We start from the raw sequence: 20,080 nt of genomic DNA on the forward strand, positions 1-20,080 counted from the left end.
TAAGTACCACAGAATTGGAAAAGCCATAGGATCTGAGAAATCAAATGCTTGGTGAGCTCTCATTGCTTCTTAGGTCTCTGTGATGAAATAAGATCATGAAACCAAGATAGACTTGGTTTCCTAAGATTTGTTATTTCAGGTGCACTAGTACATGCAATAGATAGATGTGTTCTTGCTCCAGTCATTGTATAATTATCCTACTGTACTTAACCTGGCATGGTTGGACATTTCAAACTTCAATTCTGATCACTGTGTGATAGGAAGAAGATGAAAGAAAGCACTTGATTGGCTGCATGGTGGGTCAGACTCCTTTAGTGAGCATGGAAGACCAATCTGAGACACTGTGGTACAATTTGCTATAAGAAAGCTACAGATCATTAATGAATGGTTTCCTCTAAATGTGAGCTCCACCACTTATACTGCAAGTCACACTGTTACAACTGCAACTCATCAGTAGCTTAAAAAGAGCACCATCTCCCACCCCAATCAGAAGGAATAAATAGATGAATAAATTGGAATAAAATGTATGTCCCTCTTAAAGTTAATTTATTCCTTCTAGCTGAGTCTCATGCTTATCAATGCATCTGATTGAATCTATTTAATGTTCATCAACTTCAATCTATTCCTTCAAAAACTATACTTCCCATTTCAAATTTATTCGACCTGACTTATTTTCAGGACCACATTCTGTAAAAATAAATTATTTTTATTTCTTTCAAATATAATAACCCTCAAAAAATAAAATTTTACTATATCGGATTGACGAAGGATATAATTATCTACTAGATTTGGGAGAGATTCCCTCACGATCAATCATGACCTTTGAGTCTCAAGTTGAGGATTGAAATTGCTTTTATAATAACGCATAACATAAATTTTTTTATTATTTTTCGAAAATATTGTAACTTTTATCACCAATCACCACTAAAACCAAAACCAAGAATCTAATTAGCCCCACAAACACTATGGATATAAGACATTTAATGGCTGCCAAGTTTCCTTGATCTAAATGAATTCCTTGATCTAAATGTTAGAGCTCTGTCCTTACATGTGTTTGACAAAAATTGAGGAGCAAAACCCACTCAGCATTTTGCAGCTTTATAAGAAATTGTAATTGTCATTAGCAACTCCGATAAAGATGCTCTAACATGCCTTTTACATTATCTTATATCGTTCCATATCATTATAGAATATATAATTAAAAGATATAGTATGCGTAGTCAAAAAGTGAATTTTTTTTTTGAGAAGCTTAATATAATAAAAAATAATAGAGAGAGAGAGAGAGTAAATTAAAAAAATAGAGAAGTTCCATTGAATAAAAATTTAATGGAAAAATTTTCTACACAGTAATATATATATATATATATATATATATATATATATATATATATATATATATATATATATATATATATATATATACGTAAAGAATTTGTGTGTATATATTAATGATAAAATTAATTGAAAATAATTATTCATAGTAAATTATATATTAGTTGGTGTAATATATTAGATGGACCGAGTGAATCTTCCGGTCCATCAGGAAGGGCTTCCGGGTTCTCCGGTCCGGTTGGTTGATCGGACCGCTTGGCGACTCGGACCGGCATGCGACCCAACTGTACCTTACAAAGTGGGGAAAGGAGCATATCTTAGCCGTCTGCCCCATTCGAACGACAAGTTCGACCGAGGGTTTGAAACCCTAACGAATCGAGGACGTAAAAGAAATAGCAACCCGTTTGGATCTGTCATCTCTGATCGCGTCGTTCGCCTCGATGAGGTATCTCCTCCACGGTTTTTCTCTTAATCCAATTTCTTAGCAGTCCGCCCTCTGGCAATTGATTCTTTCTTTCTTCTCTTCTGATTTGGTACCTTCCTTCTCGACTCGGTTTAGTTTAGTGTAAAATTTGGGCGAGTAGTCTTATCTAGATTGTCATCCATGTCTTTATGTTCTTGGATCTTATTACTGTCGTTGAGATGTTCCCTGTTTTGTTCTTGGTGGTAATGGAACACATCATAAGTACCTTTTCTTGTAGATAAAAGAACTTTACAGCTTTCGATAAATTAAGGCGAAAATTTGCTTCATGCATATGGTTTTCCTTCTCATGATAAAAATAAAAAGAACGCTTGCATGATATATTTGAAGGACATTTATATTTCTTGATTTGGTACAACACTATTATCAAGAAGCTCCTCAGCCCATTTTGACGGTAATTCTTAATCGAAACACAACAAATGATTTTAGTAATGCAGGAAATTATCTCGGGGACTCGCTGGATGGTTTCTAAAGTGTGCAACTTTCTCATCCATTCTAAATATATCTACACATTCATGATTTACTCCAAGTGGGCAACAAATCTAAATAGGTTCATGCAGAGACTCCTCAAAGTAAGCTGACAATGATTCTGAAGTTAATGAATCACAAAAATTTAACATTAGTGATTCTATTTTCTTCCTTATTTGTGGCTTTCATGACCATGTTGAAGTGATTAACTTGGAAAATCAGTTACACCGATGTCATAATCTTATTTACTTCAGGACATGATGCATGAACTTCTTCTTTTTTGCTTTTCTGTTTGGTCATTATTTTTACTGAGTTGAGGTCTTTGCGCTTTGCACCTGTGTGATAAATGATGGAGTCTCCCTCAATTAGATCATTCTACAGTAAATCAGATATGAAGCCATCATTCAGAAAACCCACAAGTGATACAGCTAATAGGAAGTATCGCTGCCATCATTCACCCGTTGGTAGATCGGATTCATCTTCATCTGATGATAACTAATCCAACTTTATCTACTGGTTGTGAAATTTTGTTCTTACAGATGTTACTAAGTAAGAGAAATGGCTTCACTTTTGATTTATTAATCGTTTAATATTGCTCTTTAAGCTTTATTAATCCAACCTTACAGATGCTCTTTAAGGTTCTTGCTATATAGGATCTCGGAAATGTGAACTAACTCTTACTGATTGGTGAGAGGGAACTTATATTTGTTGTTGTTAAGAAGGATTTAGGAATATGGACTACATGATTGGTAAGACAGGATGGATATTTGTACTTTAAACAAGTGGCTGATAGTAGTCTGATTGTGTTTCCTCCACCTCATTAGAAGAAGGATCAGGTTCCTTCTGTGAAGTAGTTCTTGGGAATTTACTGTCTGTTTCTTCATCATGAGTGGACACTTAATACAATGTAAATAAATAAAATGTATAATTTAAATGATCGACTCTTCTTCTAAAATGTGTAAAATAGATGTCATTATTTTTGTATTAAGAAGTTTTGTACATCTAAATCCTGTTGTTTCAAATTACAAACATTAATTGGAACTGTTTGGTGCACCTTTTATATTTTCTTGGTTGTCTATTCCTTTGTTGTTCTGGAAGTGTTTCATTCATGGACTGAACTGATCTTTAGATGTACAAGCACCTTGTAGTGCGAGAAGATAAAAAATTCTGTACAGTTTTGTGAGAACTGGACTGGACTGACTGCTTGCATCAGAAAACCAGTAATTGGATCCTTGCCCAATTCATTTCGTGTTTGGTGTGCATATGATCTGGAAAATAACTGGCCGACCTGGTTTATTCTAAGTTAGGTTGTAAGAACTAATATTGATAAAATACCATATTATCTTTTGCATGTCGTGTGTAAGAACTAACTCCCAATCAATTATTTGTTGAATCATCAATATCATTTGGAGAAATAAGATCATCACTATCTGCAAATCATGATGAACTTTGATGTTGTGGATTGTTGTTAATACACACCAGACAATGTAATCTTTGTTGATCTAGTTGAGTTTCTTTTTACAAATTTATTTGCATGAATGTAAGATCGAATTGGTATTTATGGAGCGGATAGATAAGGAGAGGGTCATGCATGGATGGTAGGTGGAATGTATATTGAGCCAAAAACTCAAATGAACCTGGGCAAGCATCTGATAACCCAGTGCCTCAACTTAGGCGCTCGCCCAGGTGATGCCTAGTTAGGCCTTATGTGGGATCTCAGAGATGAGATTTGCTAGATGAACACATATTGGAAAGGCACGGCATTCAAGTTAGTTAGGTGATGTAACTACATTTAGCTAAGCCAGTGGCTAGTAGGATGTTATTGACTTTCTTTTATCAGCTTTGGTTGGATATAGAAGGCATATTCTTAAAAGAGCTTAATTGCCTGGTTTTGTAACAACATAGTGCCCATAGTTTTTCTATTGTGGAGAGAACCTATATTTTGAGAATTTAATATTTATCACTAAAGCATGATAGTCTATAGACTATCATTTTTGCCGCCTTTATTGATTTGTTCCCATAGAATGCTTGAAAATTTCTATGTTATTGTGTGAGCATGTTTTAGTTAAGTTGTTTCTTTTGTCGCTAATAGGCAGTCCCATATGTGATCACAGCTGCAGTCCTTCCATCTCAAGGAAGATCGAACCAGGACATCTGATGATCAGCGGAGAAAGGATGTTGGAAGAGAGTTAGAAAGGGATTCTAGTCGTAGCAGGTCCAGTAGATTCTACAAGTCTCAGAAGAATTCTGAGAGGCATCCATATGGATATTCCCATGACTACAGAAGACATGGTGATTATAGTAGGCATGACAGGCATATTGATGACAATAATAGAAATTATCGGCAGTCATCAAGGTCTGGTAAAGAACCGAGGAACAAAAAATGAGAGAACAACTGATAAATACCGAGACAGTGAAAGAAATTTCAGAACATAAAAATAAGAACAGTGAAAGAAATTCTATGAAAGATTATGATAGAGCTGATGCTAGAAATAAACTAGTAGGGTTAGGTAGAGATTATGATTCAGAGGAGGACCAGCAAAGAGAGAGAGAATCACAAGATTACGAAAAAGATTATCATAGGAATCCTGAAAGTCATAAGAATGATAAGGTAGCATCACATGAGGAATTGAGGGGATATGACAAAGATTCAACTGATGGAAAGGATACTAGTGCACCTCAACTGAAAAAAGCTGACAGCAATAATAAGATGGATTTGTATGGGTGGGAGGATCTGGTACCAAGAAGGAAATATAATGAATGGGAAGGTGGTATGCTCTTCTGAATGCAAAGAACTTCAGACTGAGAGAAGTTTGTAAAGTCACCAAGGGATGGATGGTAAAAATGCCTCTGTGATTTGATAGACAAGCAAAATTCTTTTTTAAGAGAACCTAAACCTGGTCACTTGGAACATGGTGACTACCTCAAAAACCTGCTTTTTTTTTTATCATTTGCATATGAATTTTCATAACTATTTGTAAAATTGTTTATCCTTATCATTAACATCAGGAAATGCTGTTGATGAAGTGCCATCATCTAGTTCAAAACAGACTAAGGAGACACATGAGAAAGTAAATTCTGAGACTATGAACTCATCTATCAATGATGCTGAATCTACTAATGATGTTAATTCAGCAAAAGTTGCTGCTTTGAAAGCTGCGGAATTAGGTGAGTTTTAGTTTTTTTTAAACATTATGCTGAGAATTAGTATTTTCTCCACAGTCTATGTCTTGGTCATTTTGGTACCAAAGAAAAGGTAGCTTGGTGCTCAAGTCTCTCACCGATATGGGGTCTAGGTTTGTCTATTAAATTGCTTTCATGATCAACTGCCTTTTGTTTTTGTTATGAATACCTATATATCCTTGACATGGAATGTGGTACTCCTTAATTTTTATCTTCTCTGCGTAGCTGCGTAGATTCCTTTTGGGACAAGACTGTTTTATGGTTGTTTTGTTTAAAAAAAAAAAGAAATGTTCTTATACTGAGGAACACATCAAGTTTGTGTTATTGTTCATTTAAATCTGTTATCAAATTGAAGGAGTCATGGAAAATGTACACAATACTGCCAATTTTATATTGTTACAAATGAGTGTTTTTTGTATTGTGTCTTTTGTAAACTTTTAACACTTGGGAGATCTGTAATGAAATTGATCAAAGTGGGTCTTTAGATCTTGAACATACTGTGAATCTGTGATGATCTCAATCGTATTGTTTGAAAACTTGAAAGTTGAAAGCATAGAAACAATGAAAAAATCCATTCTACTTGCTTGTGTATGGTTCCTCCTTTTGGTGCTCTCTATTTATGGAAATGTACAGCTGGAAAGAGGCAAGCACAAACCAGTTGTTAAGTGCAAATCTGCTCTGTCCATCTTCTGTAGTCTATTATGAAAGTGCTTCTCTGTCCATCCTTTTCTCTATTCTATTACTGCAGCTCATGGCTATCTTAGCTGTTTGTTTACGCTTTTCTTGAGCAAGAAGGGAGAAAGTTGTTTGTCAAGTCAGGAGTAAGGTTATTGTTTATTTAAATCTGTTATCAAATTGTAGGAGTCATGGAAAATGTACCCAATACTGCCAATTTTATATGGTTACAAATGAGTGCTTTTTCTTATTGTGCCTTTTGTAAACTTTAAGACTTGGGAGACCTGTAGAAATTGATCAAAGTGGGTCTTTAGATCTCGAACGTACTGTGAACTTGTGATGATCTCCGTTGTATTGTGAAAATGAAAAAATCCATTCTACTGGCTTGTGTATAGCTGATCTGGAATTTGACATGTTTCTAGTGCTGATTGTACAATAGTTTGTTGTGCTTAACAGTTCATTTGATGCAAATCTTGTTGCTTTCCTGCAACACAGCGCTTTTAGGACTAAGGTAGATTTTGCATTTTCACACTTAAGGTGCTGATATGATATGGTTGGCATATATGATATGGTTATAAGGTGCTGATACGATATGGTTACGAGTTAGGAGAGAAGTTGAGGTTGCGAAAGGTGGTCAAAGCTTTGTAACTCATTGATTTCATATATAGTAATTTCAATCTCTAATTTCATCTACAAGGTACTGGCAACTCTCTCAGCTAAAACAGAACACAGGATTTTTATTTGCAGTTTTAGATTCAAGCTTCCAAGCAACAAAGAATAGTTACTGTACATCCTACTGCACTGACCCAATACAACAAAAGATGCTGAAGATACTGCAAATGCAACAATGTTTGCATGTCAATTTTAGATATATACAAAATGGACAGAAGTTCCCTCACTCAAAAGTTTAGATTTTTCCCCCTTCTCTCGTACTATTGAGCAGTAGTTCATGGCAATTACAATTGTGGATTATTATGTAAAACTCATAAGAGAGAAGATACAAGAAAATTATTGAGAACATTTGGTGTTATTATGTATAACTCTTGGATTTCATGGACTGTGTAAAAACCCTACATGATGACCATAAAACTCATTCATGACACCTAGTATAACCTAAAACTTGACCCCTAGGAATGGTTGCACTTGCTTTCATAATCTAAATTTTTAAGAATTAATTGGTTAGGTTCAAATAATGGAACTCCGAACTCCAGGAAGTTGGGTAAATTTTGTAAAACAGTAGATAAGGCATGAAGAAATATGTATTTGGTAAACAGAGATTGGAACATGAAATATATGGTTTTGATGCAGTTGTATAGCTTTATGTAATGAATAATATTGAAGAGATTGAAATATAAGGAAGAAATGGCATTGAGATTAGTAAAATCATATTGTTGCTTGAACCTTTGGGTTTTGTTTGGCCATTATGAAATATGAATAACCATAAGTTTTCAGTAACTTGGACATTTTCGTAACCATGCTTACCTTGATCGTCTGTGCAGTGAAGAAAAACCTTGTAGGTTTTGGAGGGGTTGAATACTTGTCCGCTGACCAAAAGAAAAAGCCACTTTGGGGTAACAAAAAGAACAGCGCTTACTGAAGAGGTGATACCTATCATTTTGGATCAAGTGGAAAATTGTTCATCTAGGTGTCCGTCATCACATTGCTGATTTCACTGTCAAAATTCTCAGTCCTCCAGTTGCTGGGACTTCCATCTGTTCTCCAACCAGGAGCGTCAGGAGAAGTTCAATAGACTCATGGTAATTTCTATCCTTCAATTGTTTTACAATCATGTTCCTAGAAGTAGTTGGTATGTACCCACAAAATTGTTTCAGTCATAGCAATTTATCAGATATCGACACCTACTAACACATTTCCAGAGTCTGAGGTTGCCTTTGTGGCTATGGCCAATTGTAGGATGTGAAATGCAATGCGGCTGCGGAGCACAGATCGGACATGAAGCATGTAAATCTTCAAGTAAAGAAATCCATGCCGATCTGGAAAAGCAATATACCGCTGGGCTTCGGCGAAGAGATGGTCGAACTTGGTTTGTAATGACATCAATTTTCTCTCCTCTTTTCAAATGCATCACAGACATATGTGGTGAAAAACTTGGCAAGCTTGCTTTCCGTTGTGCAAGAACAGTTTCATGTTTGCTTGTAAGCCACTGTTATTCCATCAGATTTAATGGAAAGTTACTTGTTGAGAAAGAAGAGAGATGAAGAAAAAGAGGGCTTGGTAGAGTAAGCACGAGGAAGAAGAGGAGAAAAGGCACACCTATGAAAAACAAATTATGGCAAAGGTGGTTGGGCATTACGACGATGTGCGATGAGGTCACAACATGTGTGAGAAGTGAAGGTCCGCAGGAAGCGAAAGCCACGGACGACATGCATGAGAAGTGATTCGGGTCAGGAAAGTTTCCTTTTTTATTTTCACAAACTAGACCGTCCAAAATATTTGATGAGTGTACTATTATCAATTTCAGCTTAAGTATTTTGATCAGTGGTTTAGATCAAACGAAATTGATAGATTAGTTAGCCCATCAGGCCCGGGTCATGATAAGTCCATATTTCGATTGACGAGGATTCGTGTCATAACCTTTGTATAGCTTGGAACGATATGTACCAATACGTGGATTCATTGATGCCCAAACCAATATAATACTGCCCGTTTAATATCTATCAGTTCGGATGAAACATCTCTAATACTATGTTAAATATCGACGAAAGACAAATTAATTTGGACCTCAGTTGGATAATTGATTCAAACTCACTGACGAAATGCATCAAATAATAATTCATCGGATCACAAAAAATCTTCTCTAATTAATAAAATTGAAGGTTTCTCTTATCGAGAATGGAGTTAATACTCAGCTTATATGCTTTGCACGCAGCAGACATATCAATATGATTACCAATAAATAGTTAAAAACAATGGTAAAATACCACAAGATTTACAAAATCAAATGCAAAGGGTCATCAAAACATGTGATTATTTTTATTATTTCTGATATCCTTTGAAAATGGAGCCAACAGAAGCTAGTAACAATGTTGTTCCTACCTTATCATTATATCAGATCTTGTATTAGTAACACTCAACGTTAACACAGTTGAATTGCATGGATAACAAGCATTGCAATCAGAACATCAGAATCCTGTTTATAAGATTTTTCAAACTGACGAGAAAATGTGGCAGTTATACATAGCGAAATTGGAAAAACCAAAAATAAAACACAATGACCTCTTTTTCTTCGGTGCTATTTTTTTTTCGAATTCCACAACCTACAACAAGAAAATCAATTAAAGGTGTCAATATCTGTGTTTCCAGCTTGTAGAAGAAAGATATGCATATCAAACATTTAGTAGCAAACAAACATCTAGGATAGTATAGTATATTAATTCATGAATTTTTACTATATATTTCAAGATCAGCTGAAATGAATACAAAGTATTGATACTTTGGGCAGATAATAACCACTGCTCTAATCTTTAACCCATTCTAAAAAGCTAATTTTTAAGCCTTTCTCCCCCATTCATATGCAGAAATCTTAGAAAGATCTTACTTTTTCTAATAGGCTCTATGCGCGTATAGGATGGGTTTTTAAACAAACCTATGCCAATTTTGGAGGGCCATTCTGATAACCCCTCTTTATAGTGCATTATGTTCTGTCTCCATGACTTGTAATATTCATATTCTTCCATATGGTAGAATGAGATGTAATCATTCAAGGTGTATGAGTGAAAGAGACCGTATAAGCCATATAGGGAAGAACAAGATTAATAATAAGAAAGAACAACTCACTAGGGGCAGGCAAGTAAAACAAACATTGTTTTAATCTTTTCCTTTTAATAACCCAAATTAGATCCATTGTATAATTAACAAGATCCATTTTTTCTTTTTTTTCCCATTTTTAGAAATCCAATGTTCAAGTAAGTTAATAGGTAGATTTCATGGTCAACAACTACACAAAATTTATCATCTTATGTTGCATAACTTACATATAGGTTCCCAAGATGCAACCTCAATTCTTCAAATTATACTCAAGATAAAATATCAGTTTCATACATGATTGGATTAATGTAATTATTCATGAAACTCTCTTTTTATGAAAATGTCTTTCTTCTCAGCTTTGTTGATGTAACCCCTCCTTGTATATCCTCATCTCCTAGAGATGCTTCAAACAGAGACTCAGGTGAATTGTGCGTGTGCGTGTGTGTGTGTGTGTGTGTGTGTGTATATATATATATATATATATATATATGCTTAACCTGCCCTAATAAGGCTTGATATGATATAGTAACTTGGACAAACCAGGATCAACATGCACGATGAATAATCCAAATTTTTTTATAGAGGATGCTTGATTCTACTAGCAAAAATGATCTACAGAATATCACATTATTGTTGTAGGACAAGACTGAAAAAGATTCTTAAAACAATTAATGGTTTTCACTTCTTTCTTAGCTCCTCCAGCATACTTCAAGTATTAAACCACCTACATTAAGATGTTGAAGAAATATCAATCATCTGATGAAACTTGAGCTACAATAAAGTTATTCTAAAAGTATCAGACGATAAAATCCGAAATCAAGCACCCAAAGTAGAAAGTACTCTGATGATTCTTTATACTAATATGAGTATCACTTGCATTTCAATTTGACTCTTACCAAGTATATTCTACTACATAAAATTTTTTTCTCAACAAGGTTTCATTATATTATATCCAGCGGGTAAGTAACCACTATTGTTCAGACGATCTAACATCTTACCCAAATATAACTACACACGGCATCTCACAAGCTCCGAACTGATTCACTGTTGGCCTTCAGTGTGGAGTTTCATTCATTTCAGAAGGCCAACAATTTTGTTCAATTACCATTTAAATAGCAAAATTGTCTTATTACCATTTAAGACCTCTACTTTCTTTTTTTCTCACAAGTCACACCCAGCAATTGGCAAAATAAAATCAAAAGCAACATCAAAGAATCTTCAACATAATTGTCATAGGTGGCAAAGGTGTAAACTTGCATAGATTCTCTTCATTGTTTTTATTCCTTTCACTTTTTATCGGTCTGGCTAGATTGACTCGATGGTTAATTCTTGATAATGGAATTCATTTTTGTTCAAGGTTCACATTCTAAATTGTAATGATCATCAGTTTTGTTAGCCTTCACTTTCTGTATTGTTTTGATAAATGCATCTAAATTTGTTTGTATCATCTCGAAAGCTTGCCCATGAAATAAATATTTTTATTTGATTTAAAAAACTAGTTGGACTGGTACATATCAACCAATGCCAGTGTATTGATACATGATACACCAGTACATATCAATGTTTCAAAGAGGAAGAAAAAGAAGTGGAAGGGGCAGTGGAGGAAGGAAGGAGGAGGAAGGAGGAAGGAGGAAGGAAGAGGAGGAAGAGGAAGAAGGCGAAGAGGTGGAGGAAAAGGAGGAGGAAGAGGAGAAGAGGAGGAAACGTACCCATCAGCGATGCACAAGCGACAACATGAGGCGAGACGTGCTTGCGTTTTGTTTAAATGGTAGGAAGGCAAGATGTGCTTGCATCCTATTTAAAGGTTAGGATAGAACTCGTTTTAATGGGTTGGAGAGGACTGCTTAAAATGGGGGGTGGTCTGCATGCTGGTTCATGCCCCGACTGGTATGTACCGCCTATTTCGTACTAATCCAAGTGAAACAATGGTCCCCAATTCATACCAGTCTGGGTTAAATAGTGGTCCTTGCTAGACAAATTACTCTCTTCTATTTGATAGAGACTTTAAAGTTTTTCTATTGTGTATCATCAGATTGGTTAACCACTTGTTTTTTATTATTGTACAACTAAACCCATCTTAACATGACTACAACTGAAGTTCTAACCACAGAGTTCAGTATGGGGTTAGATTGTGTCAAGTCATGGGCATATGATATGCATCCTGGACCAGGCCTAGATTCCACCCTAGTGACAACTAATGACAACATTAATCTTGTTAATAGATTATAAAATAGATTCTATCATTATGTTTGGGTCTTGGACATGCAATTGTACTATATATACTAGCACATGAGTCCTTGGCATACATATATCGTTTGACAAGGTTGGTGGATTTTTGCAAGAATTTCTACCTTTCATATAGTGGACACCGGACATGCATCATCAACTTTTCGAAATTGATATGAAGATAACAAAATCATGCATGAATTAGCATAACTATTTTGTTGGTGTTTATCATGAGATATCTAACATTTATCTCTCCCCATCTATCAAACAGCATTATCAGTCAATCATAATGTAGATATACATTCTTTTCACAAGCAACAATATTGTCTTATATATGCTCAAAATTGATTATCTGTTGCAGATCAAATTTGTTTGACAATAGTATCACAGGAACATGTTGTTTGCATGATTTATAGACAGATTTCATTAAACGAATTCCAAGGCATCATGTACATATCGATAATGTGTTTGTAGAATCAACTTGCTCAGTAATTGAGCAAGTGAAAGTTTTACATCTTTTCTTACATTATTTTTCTTTTGGTTTCCTTGTGTCCCATTTCAAATCCTTATTTCTAAATTTTGTTTTTCTTCTTTTCCTTCTTTAATTTCTCCCTTTGCGTTTCATTCTTTTCTTTTATTATTAAATTATAAGTTACAATCACTGTCGTGTACCAATTCCATCAGAAAAATGCTCAATATGTGGCTTCTTCAAGGCAATTCTACATGAGAGAGGGGAAGAGAAAAAAAAACTAGCAACGAGTGATGAATCAAATAAGTGAACTAATTTTTTTCTAAACACACACTATGAAAGAATTTATGTTCTCGGTGTTTGTATTCACAAAAAGGTAGAAACTCATTCTTAAATCTTTCACCAAGTTAGGAGAACTGGCACATAGGAGACTTCATACCTCAAGATTACAAACATCTCATATTTTTCTCAGGACCTATTAAAAATAAGATCTAGGAGAGGACTATACGGTTTCTACCAACCAAAATATTTGGCCACAAAAAAGCCTCGAACGGAACCCATTAAAGCTTAAAAGGAGCAAAATTAAATTGTAAATTTGAAACCCCTCTCTTTATTATGGAACAGTAGAAAGAGCAATCCAAATTACACGATACAAGAAAGGCGAGAATTACCCATTGGATGAATCATATGTTGCCCCGCGGGAAAGGAGGCAGCCGAAGCACGGCTTGCTCGGTCTCGATGGGGTCCGATCTCAGTATCTGCCATAGACCAAAAGCAAGCATTAGAAGGAACCAATCCATTGAAAAAAAGGAAACAGACGAACTATCTGATAATCAAACTCACGGGGTCGCGGAGGAGCGGCTTGGAATCGTCCTTCGCGATTCTGAAAGGGGGCTTCTCCATCTGGCTTCGTCTGGTGGCGACGGTGCCAGTGCCGGTGCCGCCTCCGCCGCTACATCCGCCGTCGGTTTCGTTTCCTCGACCGCCTTCCTTCCTCCCCGCCGGGCTCAAGAAACCACAGAAGGGTTTCATCTCTTGCGGCCGCCTCTACCGACTCGCGCTCGGTGGAATCGCGAGACCTCAATAAAAGAAACAGGACATTGCGACCGGTGGGGTTTCTTTCGTGTGACCATATTTATTTAATTTATATTTAATTTTAATTTGAGATATTTCTTAATCATAAAAATAAATAGAAGAATAAGTATGCGAGTCCATTAAGATGGATTAATCCATCTTAAGTATGATGGATTAACATATATTTAAGATGGATTTATACTCACATACAACTGCCGTTAGTAACGTGTAGCTCGACAAAAAATAAACAAAGGAAATCATTTCTATAGAAACACTCTTCGTATCCACCTATAACTTTACTCCTCTGTCATCCTGAGAGATAAAAGTGGTCCCCGCTGCAGGTCCTTCGTGTATGAGCGGCTTGTAGTGACAATGTGGGTTGACAAAGAAGTATATGGTCTTTGCTCTTAACTCCGTCCCTGCGCGCCACCGTTAACTCCGTAACCCTTTTCAAAATGATTCCCTCTATCCGCGCCCAAACGAATAATTAATAATACCCTTTCATACGAGAAAAGAAAGGTGAGATATAACCCTAAGTGCCGGAGATCCCTCAGCCGGTGGCCATGGACGACCCTAAAACCCGCGATCTCGTCAAGGAGCTCGTTCTCCGCCTGGTATCTCCCGTCGACTCCCCCTCCTCCGCCGCCGAAGAGGTCCCCCGCGCTATCGGCTTCGCCCATCGGCTCCTCTCCAGCCGCATGGCTCCCTCCCTCGCCCCCGATGAGCTCGCCATAGCCGAGTCCATCAAGCGCCATCTCGCGGCTTCCGGCCGATCCTCCGATGCCCTCGCCTTCGCCGACCTTCACACCGAGCTCTCCGCCCGTTCCTCCGGCCCCGGTGCCATCCGCAACCGTTGGGCCCTCCTCTACCTCCTCAAGTCTCTCTCCGATGCCCGCCGACGCGAGCCCCTCCTCCATTCTACGGGGACTGCCGGCCTGCCCGCTCTTCCCCTCGACCCTCAGCCCAGCCACCAACTGCCTTTGGCGGCCAAGAAAATTCTACCCCCATCCGGCGGCGTTCTCCTCGTCTCCAAGGATCCAGAGAACATTCGTGAGATCGCACTTCAAAAGTATGCGGATCTGGTCATGGACGAGACAGAGGTTTCGGAATCGGCCCTCGTGAGGGATATCCTCTTTGTTTGCCAGGGAATCAATGGGCGGTATGTGAGGTTCGACAAGGCATCAGACTGCTATGATCTTCCGGAGTCGTTGAAGTTGCCAAGATCCATGAGGACGATGGTTCGTAAGCTTTGTGAACTAGGATGGCTTTTCCAAAAGGTAAGGTGTTACATCACTGAGAGCATGAGCTGCTTCCCGGCTGAGGAGGTTGGTACAGTTGGACAGGCCTTCTGCTCTGCTCTCCAGGATGAGCTTTCCGACTATTACAAGCTTTTGGCAGTGCTTGAATCCCATTCCTCGAATCCAATTCCCACTCCAGGCTCCATTTCTGGAGTGCCTGGGAATTACCTTACTTTGAGACGGCTTGCGGTCTGGCTTGCCGAACCGACGGTTAAAATGCGATTGATGGCAGTTCTGGTGGATGGGTGTCGAGGTCTGAGAGGTGGAGCAATGGCTGGAGCAATACATGGGCGGGCACAGCATGGGGATCCGTTGGTACAGGAGTTCATGGGCCGGCTTCTCCAAAGGGTCTGCTCGCCTTTGTTTGAGATGGTCCGGAGTTGGGTCTCGGAAGGGGAATTGGAGGATACTTTTGCTGAGTTCTTCATACAAAGCCAAACTGTAAAGGCTGAGTCGTTATGGCAAGAAGGCTATCAAATCCAGTCTGCAATGCTGCCTTCTTTCATTTCTCCTGCTTTGGCACAAAGGATCTTGAGGACAGGAAAGTCCATCAATTTCCTCAGAGTTTGCTGTGAGGACAATGGTTGGGCTGATGCTGCCGCCAAAGCAGCAGCTGATGTCGGGACCACTACAAGGAGGGGTGGGATTGTGTATGGGGAGACACATGCTCTGGAAGGACTTGTTATAGAGGCAGCTAAGAGGATTGATCGTCATTTGATGGATGTGATTCACAGGCGGTATCGGTTCAAGGACCATTGCTTGGCAATCAAACGATACTTGCTTCTTGGCCAGGGTGACTTTGTGCAGTACTTGATGGATGTTGTGGGCCCAGAGCTATCAGAGCCTGCCAACACAATCAGCTCATTCCAGTTGGCAGGGTTGCTAGAGACTGCAATCCGTGCATCCAACTCCCAGTATGATGATCGTGATATTCTAGATCGTTTAAAGGTAAAGATGATGGATCATAGTGATGGTGACAGAGGATGGGATGTGTTCTCATTGGAGTATGATGCAAGGGTGCCTCTGGACACAGTTTTTACAGCATCTGTCATGAAGAAATATCTCAAGATTTTCAATTTTTTGTGGAAGCTAAAACGTGTTGAACATGCATTGATCGGGGTATGGAAGATGATGAAACCAAATTCTATAATTTCTTGTATTTTCACCAAAGAAGGTGTTGCAGTTAAAACACAGTTTGTCTCTGTTCTACGAAGATGCCAAGTATTGTGGAATGAGATGAACCATTTTGTGACAAACTTTCAGTACTATATAATGTTTGAGGTCCTTGAGGTTTCATGGTCACAGTTCTCAGAAGAAATGAATGCTGCAAAAGATTTAGATGATCTGCTTGCAGCTCATGAGAAGTATCTCAACTCAATTGTGGAGAAGTCTCTTCTAGGAGAGCGATCTCAAGGTCTTATTAGGATTCTCTTTGTTCTATTTGATCTTATATTGCGGCTTCGGAGCCATGCAGAGAGGTGGTTCGAGCATATATTTGAGTTGCAAGTCAGGTGACTACAGATTTTTTTGTTCTATGATAGCTCATGGTTGTTGCTTTCTTTCTCTGATTCAGTTTATTCTTGATACCTTTCGCAGAGGGAGGAGCAAATCAAGGATAAAAATGATGGGGGCAGGTCCATGGTTTGTTGGGGATAGGAAGGCCATGATGCAACTTGCTGGTGAATTTCTTGGGAGAATGGGTGAAGACTTGGACAAGATTGCAAAAGAGTATTCTGCATCACTTGATGATTTTATCTCTCAGTTGCCCATTCAGCAACATGTCGATTTGAAGTTTCTCCTCTTTCGTTTGGACTTTACCGAATATTATAGTCGGCTTGTGCCTAGTAAGTAGAATTCAGCATATGACAGAAGAAGCAATGTAAAAGCAGTGATCTGTCAGTTGTGCTTGTTGTATTGTTTGCAACATAAGTTCACTGGCCATTTTGGAGTGTTGATTATGTATTAATTTCAACAACACAAAAGGTTAACTACTATTCTTTATTTTATAATTCCTTCTTTAACATGTGAAATTTCTCGTGCTTTTAAATTCCAACTTTATGTTCAAAATGGTATATTTACTAGCCTTTTTCTTGTTATGCAGATATTAAGCTTTTCATTCCATGAACAATCACTTTAAAGGTTAAGTTTTTGTTTTTGGTGTTTGTTGTTATCAATGTCTCACCTAATTAAAATTCAGAAATATAAGCATACATCATCCAAAATTCAATCACAACATGAAAAGGATTTGTAGATCTCGAGGGAAAAAAGTTAAAAACTTGTTCTTTCATGTATAGAAACATTAGAGATTGAGAAATTTAATTTGAAGATATAGAAACAAAACTCCTGAGGTTTTGCACATGTAGACATATTAATAAATTATCAATCTGCAAACAATGGGCATGGATTGTCTTAAATTTGCACTTGTTAAATACAAAGTTTTTGGTGCTAGATATTGTAGCTATAGAGGTAGTTGCATTTTCTTTTTGGATTCGTGCTCTGCAAAATTCTGATGCAAAGCATATGACTTGAGGCAACTTGTTCTGTTTTCATGTAGGAAGATTTAACCATTGCTTATAAAGTTAATTGGCTGCATGTGTTTCATGTTTAATTTATAAAATCCAAACTGGTTAGTTTGTTAAAGAAAGCTTTTAGGAAACCTTTGTTTTGTGTATGTTTTCATGTCGTAGGCTTGATTAATGATGGGATAGAATTGTCACATTTATAAATTTTGTCATAGATGAAAGAAATTCGTCTTGTAACCTGAATTTAAGGACTATAAGGAGCAAGTTGTTTTTTTCTTGACAACTCTTAAGGTGACCAGTGGAAGAAATTCCTTGATTGATATCCAGGATTTGCTTGGTAGTGACATGCTTCATGCTGGTTTGCATAATAATCCCAGTCACTGGTCAGACTGATGAGTTAAATCAGTTGGGTTGCATACTTGATAAAAGAAAATAGATATGAAATTTAAATACAAAAAAATACACCAAAATTAAACATTAAGAAAGGATATATGGCTTTAAAAAAGAATAAGATGACAACTTTAGTCCTGGACTCCAAGGTCGTTAATTTAGTTTCATTTTTTTTAATGTAAACAATCTGAAAGGGTATAGTTACCCTAACAATTACTGTTACAAATACGACAAAGAAGTGTGTTTATTTTAGGGCATTTCAAAATCAGTCCAGTCTGGATTGGATTGGTTAGTTCTTTCCATTTGTAGCCAAATGGTCAATTGGAGCTGTTTCTGTTTGGTTCTTTGGCACTTCTGATCCAGCAGCCAAACTGGACTGACCAAGGGTCTGTGTTCTCAGTGTTTTTTCTTATTTAGACCTCCGGCTGGTTCGCTCTGGTTTTGATAACTACATTGGTTAGTGCTGGTGAAGAAGGAAAAAAGGTTGATATATGTATTTGTGCATTTATATTGTTAATGTTGTGTCCCAAAGTTCTTCCCTAAAAACTCTCTTTCTTATGTAGTTGTTGCATACCTGACATGAGGAGACCATATATATATATATATATATATATATATATATAATGTTTTGGCAAACTTATCAAAAGTTCACTCATTGTTTGGTTCAGGTACTGGACTTTATATTGCAATAGTCTTGAAATCCTCATGTAGGGCCCATAGGTGAGGACATATATGTTGTACTTGAGAAGAGGGTGAAAGGAGATGAAGAAAAAGGGATAACCAATCAAGGACTACGGACAGTGGATGTGCGGAGATGAGCAGCAGGAGTGTTGATCAAGAGAGGATGATAAACTGAGCCCCGAGCTGGCTGGGATCAAGAATTAGTCTGTATATGCAAAGTTGTTTAGGGAAGAAGGAAAGTGAAACCAAATTCGGGCTGAAACACCCCTGGTCACATCTTGTGGAGTGGTGTAAAGAACCAAATGTCATGCCTATAGGGTTTTAATTTGTAACAATCAAATTAGTGCTATGTTGAATTGATTCAACTTGTATGTGCCAAAAGCTCTTATATGCATATTCTGAATGCTGTGGATGTCAATACTTATTATGGTCTTGTCGTGCTTGGATATGTAATAAGCTTAAGAAATTATGCTAATTATGAATGTTATACAGGAAAGAAACAATGGATGCATATAAAGGTCCAGGGTTAGATATTTGCATCATAGTTTCATGCATCTTATTAACTGTTATGGTGTTCCTGACTTCTTTTACTTCTGAGTGCAGGATGCAGGTATGTTTCATAATGAGACAGCAAGGATCGCTATGTCTTAAATTTCAAGTGGTTTCTCCCCTGTGTCGGCTCTCAGTCGTGAACAGGTAATCAAAGCAGGCTCTTAAGAACACCTACAAGAGCTGAAAACAATGATCTATAGTTCATTTGTCTTGTCAAAACTTAGCTTGTACATTCCCTTTTTGGCATTTCTTTTAAATTTGACATTTATATCAATACTGATTCTTATGAATTGTCATTTCTTTTTTTGTCAATTGAACTTTCTTATTGTGTAAAGGCCTCCTATAGAACATTCCAGGCACAAGCAGGTGTGGTTAAGCCAAGGACAAGGCCGAGAACCTCCTAACTTAGGGCTCTAATCAGTCGACCTTCGAGGGACAACTCAAGTGTCTCCAAGTAATGTAGGATGGATCAAGGTTTTACTTTGCTGAAAGCTGCAAAAGTAGGTGGTTTTTCAATGTTGTCATTGTCCTTACTTCATTGAGAAAAGCTTGCGAGTCTTCACTCTAGATCAACTCAAAAACTTTTCTTCGAGAAATGTGGTTATTTTGTGTAGGAAAATGGAGGTTCGATATCGTAGGTTGCGAAGCTTGTGTTTGATAATGAATTATATATTGTGCTGGCGATGGTTACTATCGTCTTATAGGCTGCATCATTATTAATATGAGAAGACCTGTGTTCTGGTTATTCTTGTTGCTGTTGTATTTGGTAAGGAAGCCATCAAAGAATGCTCTTCCATGAATAGGAGAACGCTCTTTCATGCCCTTTTATGCATAGAAGTCTTACGATAGATAAGTATTTTGAGATTTTTGGAAGAGAAGGAACCCTAAGAGAATTGGCAAGTGGCTTTAGAGGTCAAGGAATCAGAAGTCATCAAAAAAAAAAAAAAAGATTTGATTATTC

General features: G+C 37.3%; 1 protein-coding gene and 2 long non-coding RNA genes across 10 annotated transcripts; 2 read left to right on the top strand and 1 right to left on the bottom strand.

Annotated features, from left to right (window-relative positions):
* Positions 1 to 1,652: 1,652 nt before the first annotated feature.
* Positions 1,653 to 8,658, top strand: LOC135588075 (uncharacterized). 5 transcript variants are annotated; one of them, XR_010476067.1, is made up of 6 exons: positions 1,653 to 1,777; positions 4,396 to 5,196; positions 5,291 to 5,449; positions 7,639 to 7,740; positions 7,828 to 7,896; positions 8,017 to 8,658. It is a non-coding gene; the product is annotated as an uncharacterized LOC135588075 (long non-coding RNA). The 5 variants fall into 5 exon arrangements; XR_010476068.1 differs by having other exon boundaries at positions 8,054 to 8,658; XR_010476065.1 differs by having other exon boundaries at positions 7,639 to 7,896.
* Positions 8,659 to 9,236: 578 nt separating this feature from the next.
* On the bottom strand, positions 9,237 to 13,721 carry LOC135588077 (uncharacterized). The gene is made up of 3 exons (XR_010476069.1): positions 13,446 to 13,721; positions 13,274 to 13,360; positions 9,237 to 9,417 (listed from the first exon to the last, which is right to left on the bottom strand). It is a non-coding gene; the product is annotated as an uncharacterized LOC135588077 (long non-coding RNA).
* A 448-nt stretch (positions 13,722 to 14,169) lies between these two features.
* Positions 14,170 to 19,830, top strand: LOC135588078 (gamma-tubulin complex component 3-like). Of its 4 annotated transcripts, XR_010476071.1 has the most exons (4): positions 14,170 to 16,485; positions 16,571 to 16,957; positions 19,171 to 19,263; positions 19,455 to 19,830. XR_010476071.1 is itself a non-coding variant. In XM_065080017.1 (2 exons), the coding sequence occupies exons 1-2, from the start codon at positions 14,240 to 14,242 to the stop codon at positions 16,824 to 16,826; spliced, it is 2,502 nt and encodes an 833-aa protein (XP_064936089.1). In that variant the 5' UTR covers positions 14,170 to 14,239; the 3' UTR covers positions 16,827 to 16,962. The 4 variants fall into 4 exon arrangements, 1 of the variants encoding a protein (XP_064936089.1); XR_010476070.1 differs by lacking the exon at positions 19,455 to 19,830 and having other exon boundaries at positions 19,171 to 19,409; XR_010476072.1 differs by lacking the exons at positions 19,171 to 19,263; positions 19,455 to 19,830 and adding an exon at positions 18,555 to 18,932.
* The last annotated feature ends 250 nt before the right edge of the window (positions 19,831 to 20,080 follow it).

This window comes from Musa acuminata, chromosome BXJ1-8, assembly GCF_036884655.1.
Source record: "Musa acuminata AAA Group cultivar baxijiao chromosome BXJ1-8, Cavendish_Baxijiao_AAA, whole genome shotgun sequence".
Classification (NCBI taxonomy): Eukaryota; Viridiplantae; Streptophyta; class Magnoliopsida; order Zingiberales; family Musaceae; genus Musa; species Musa acuminata.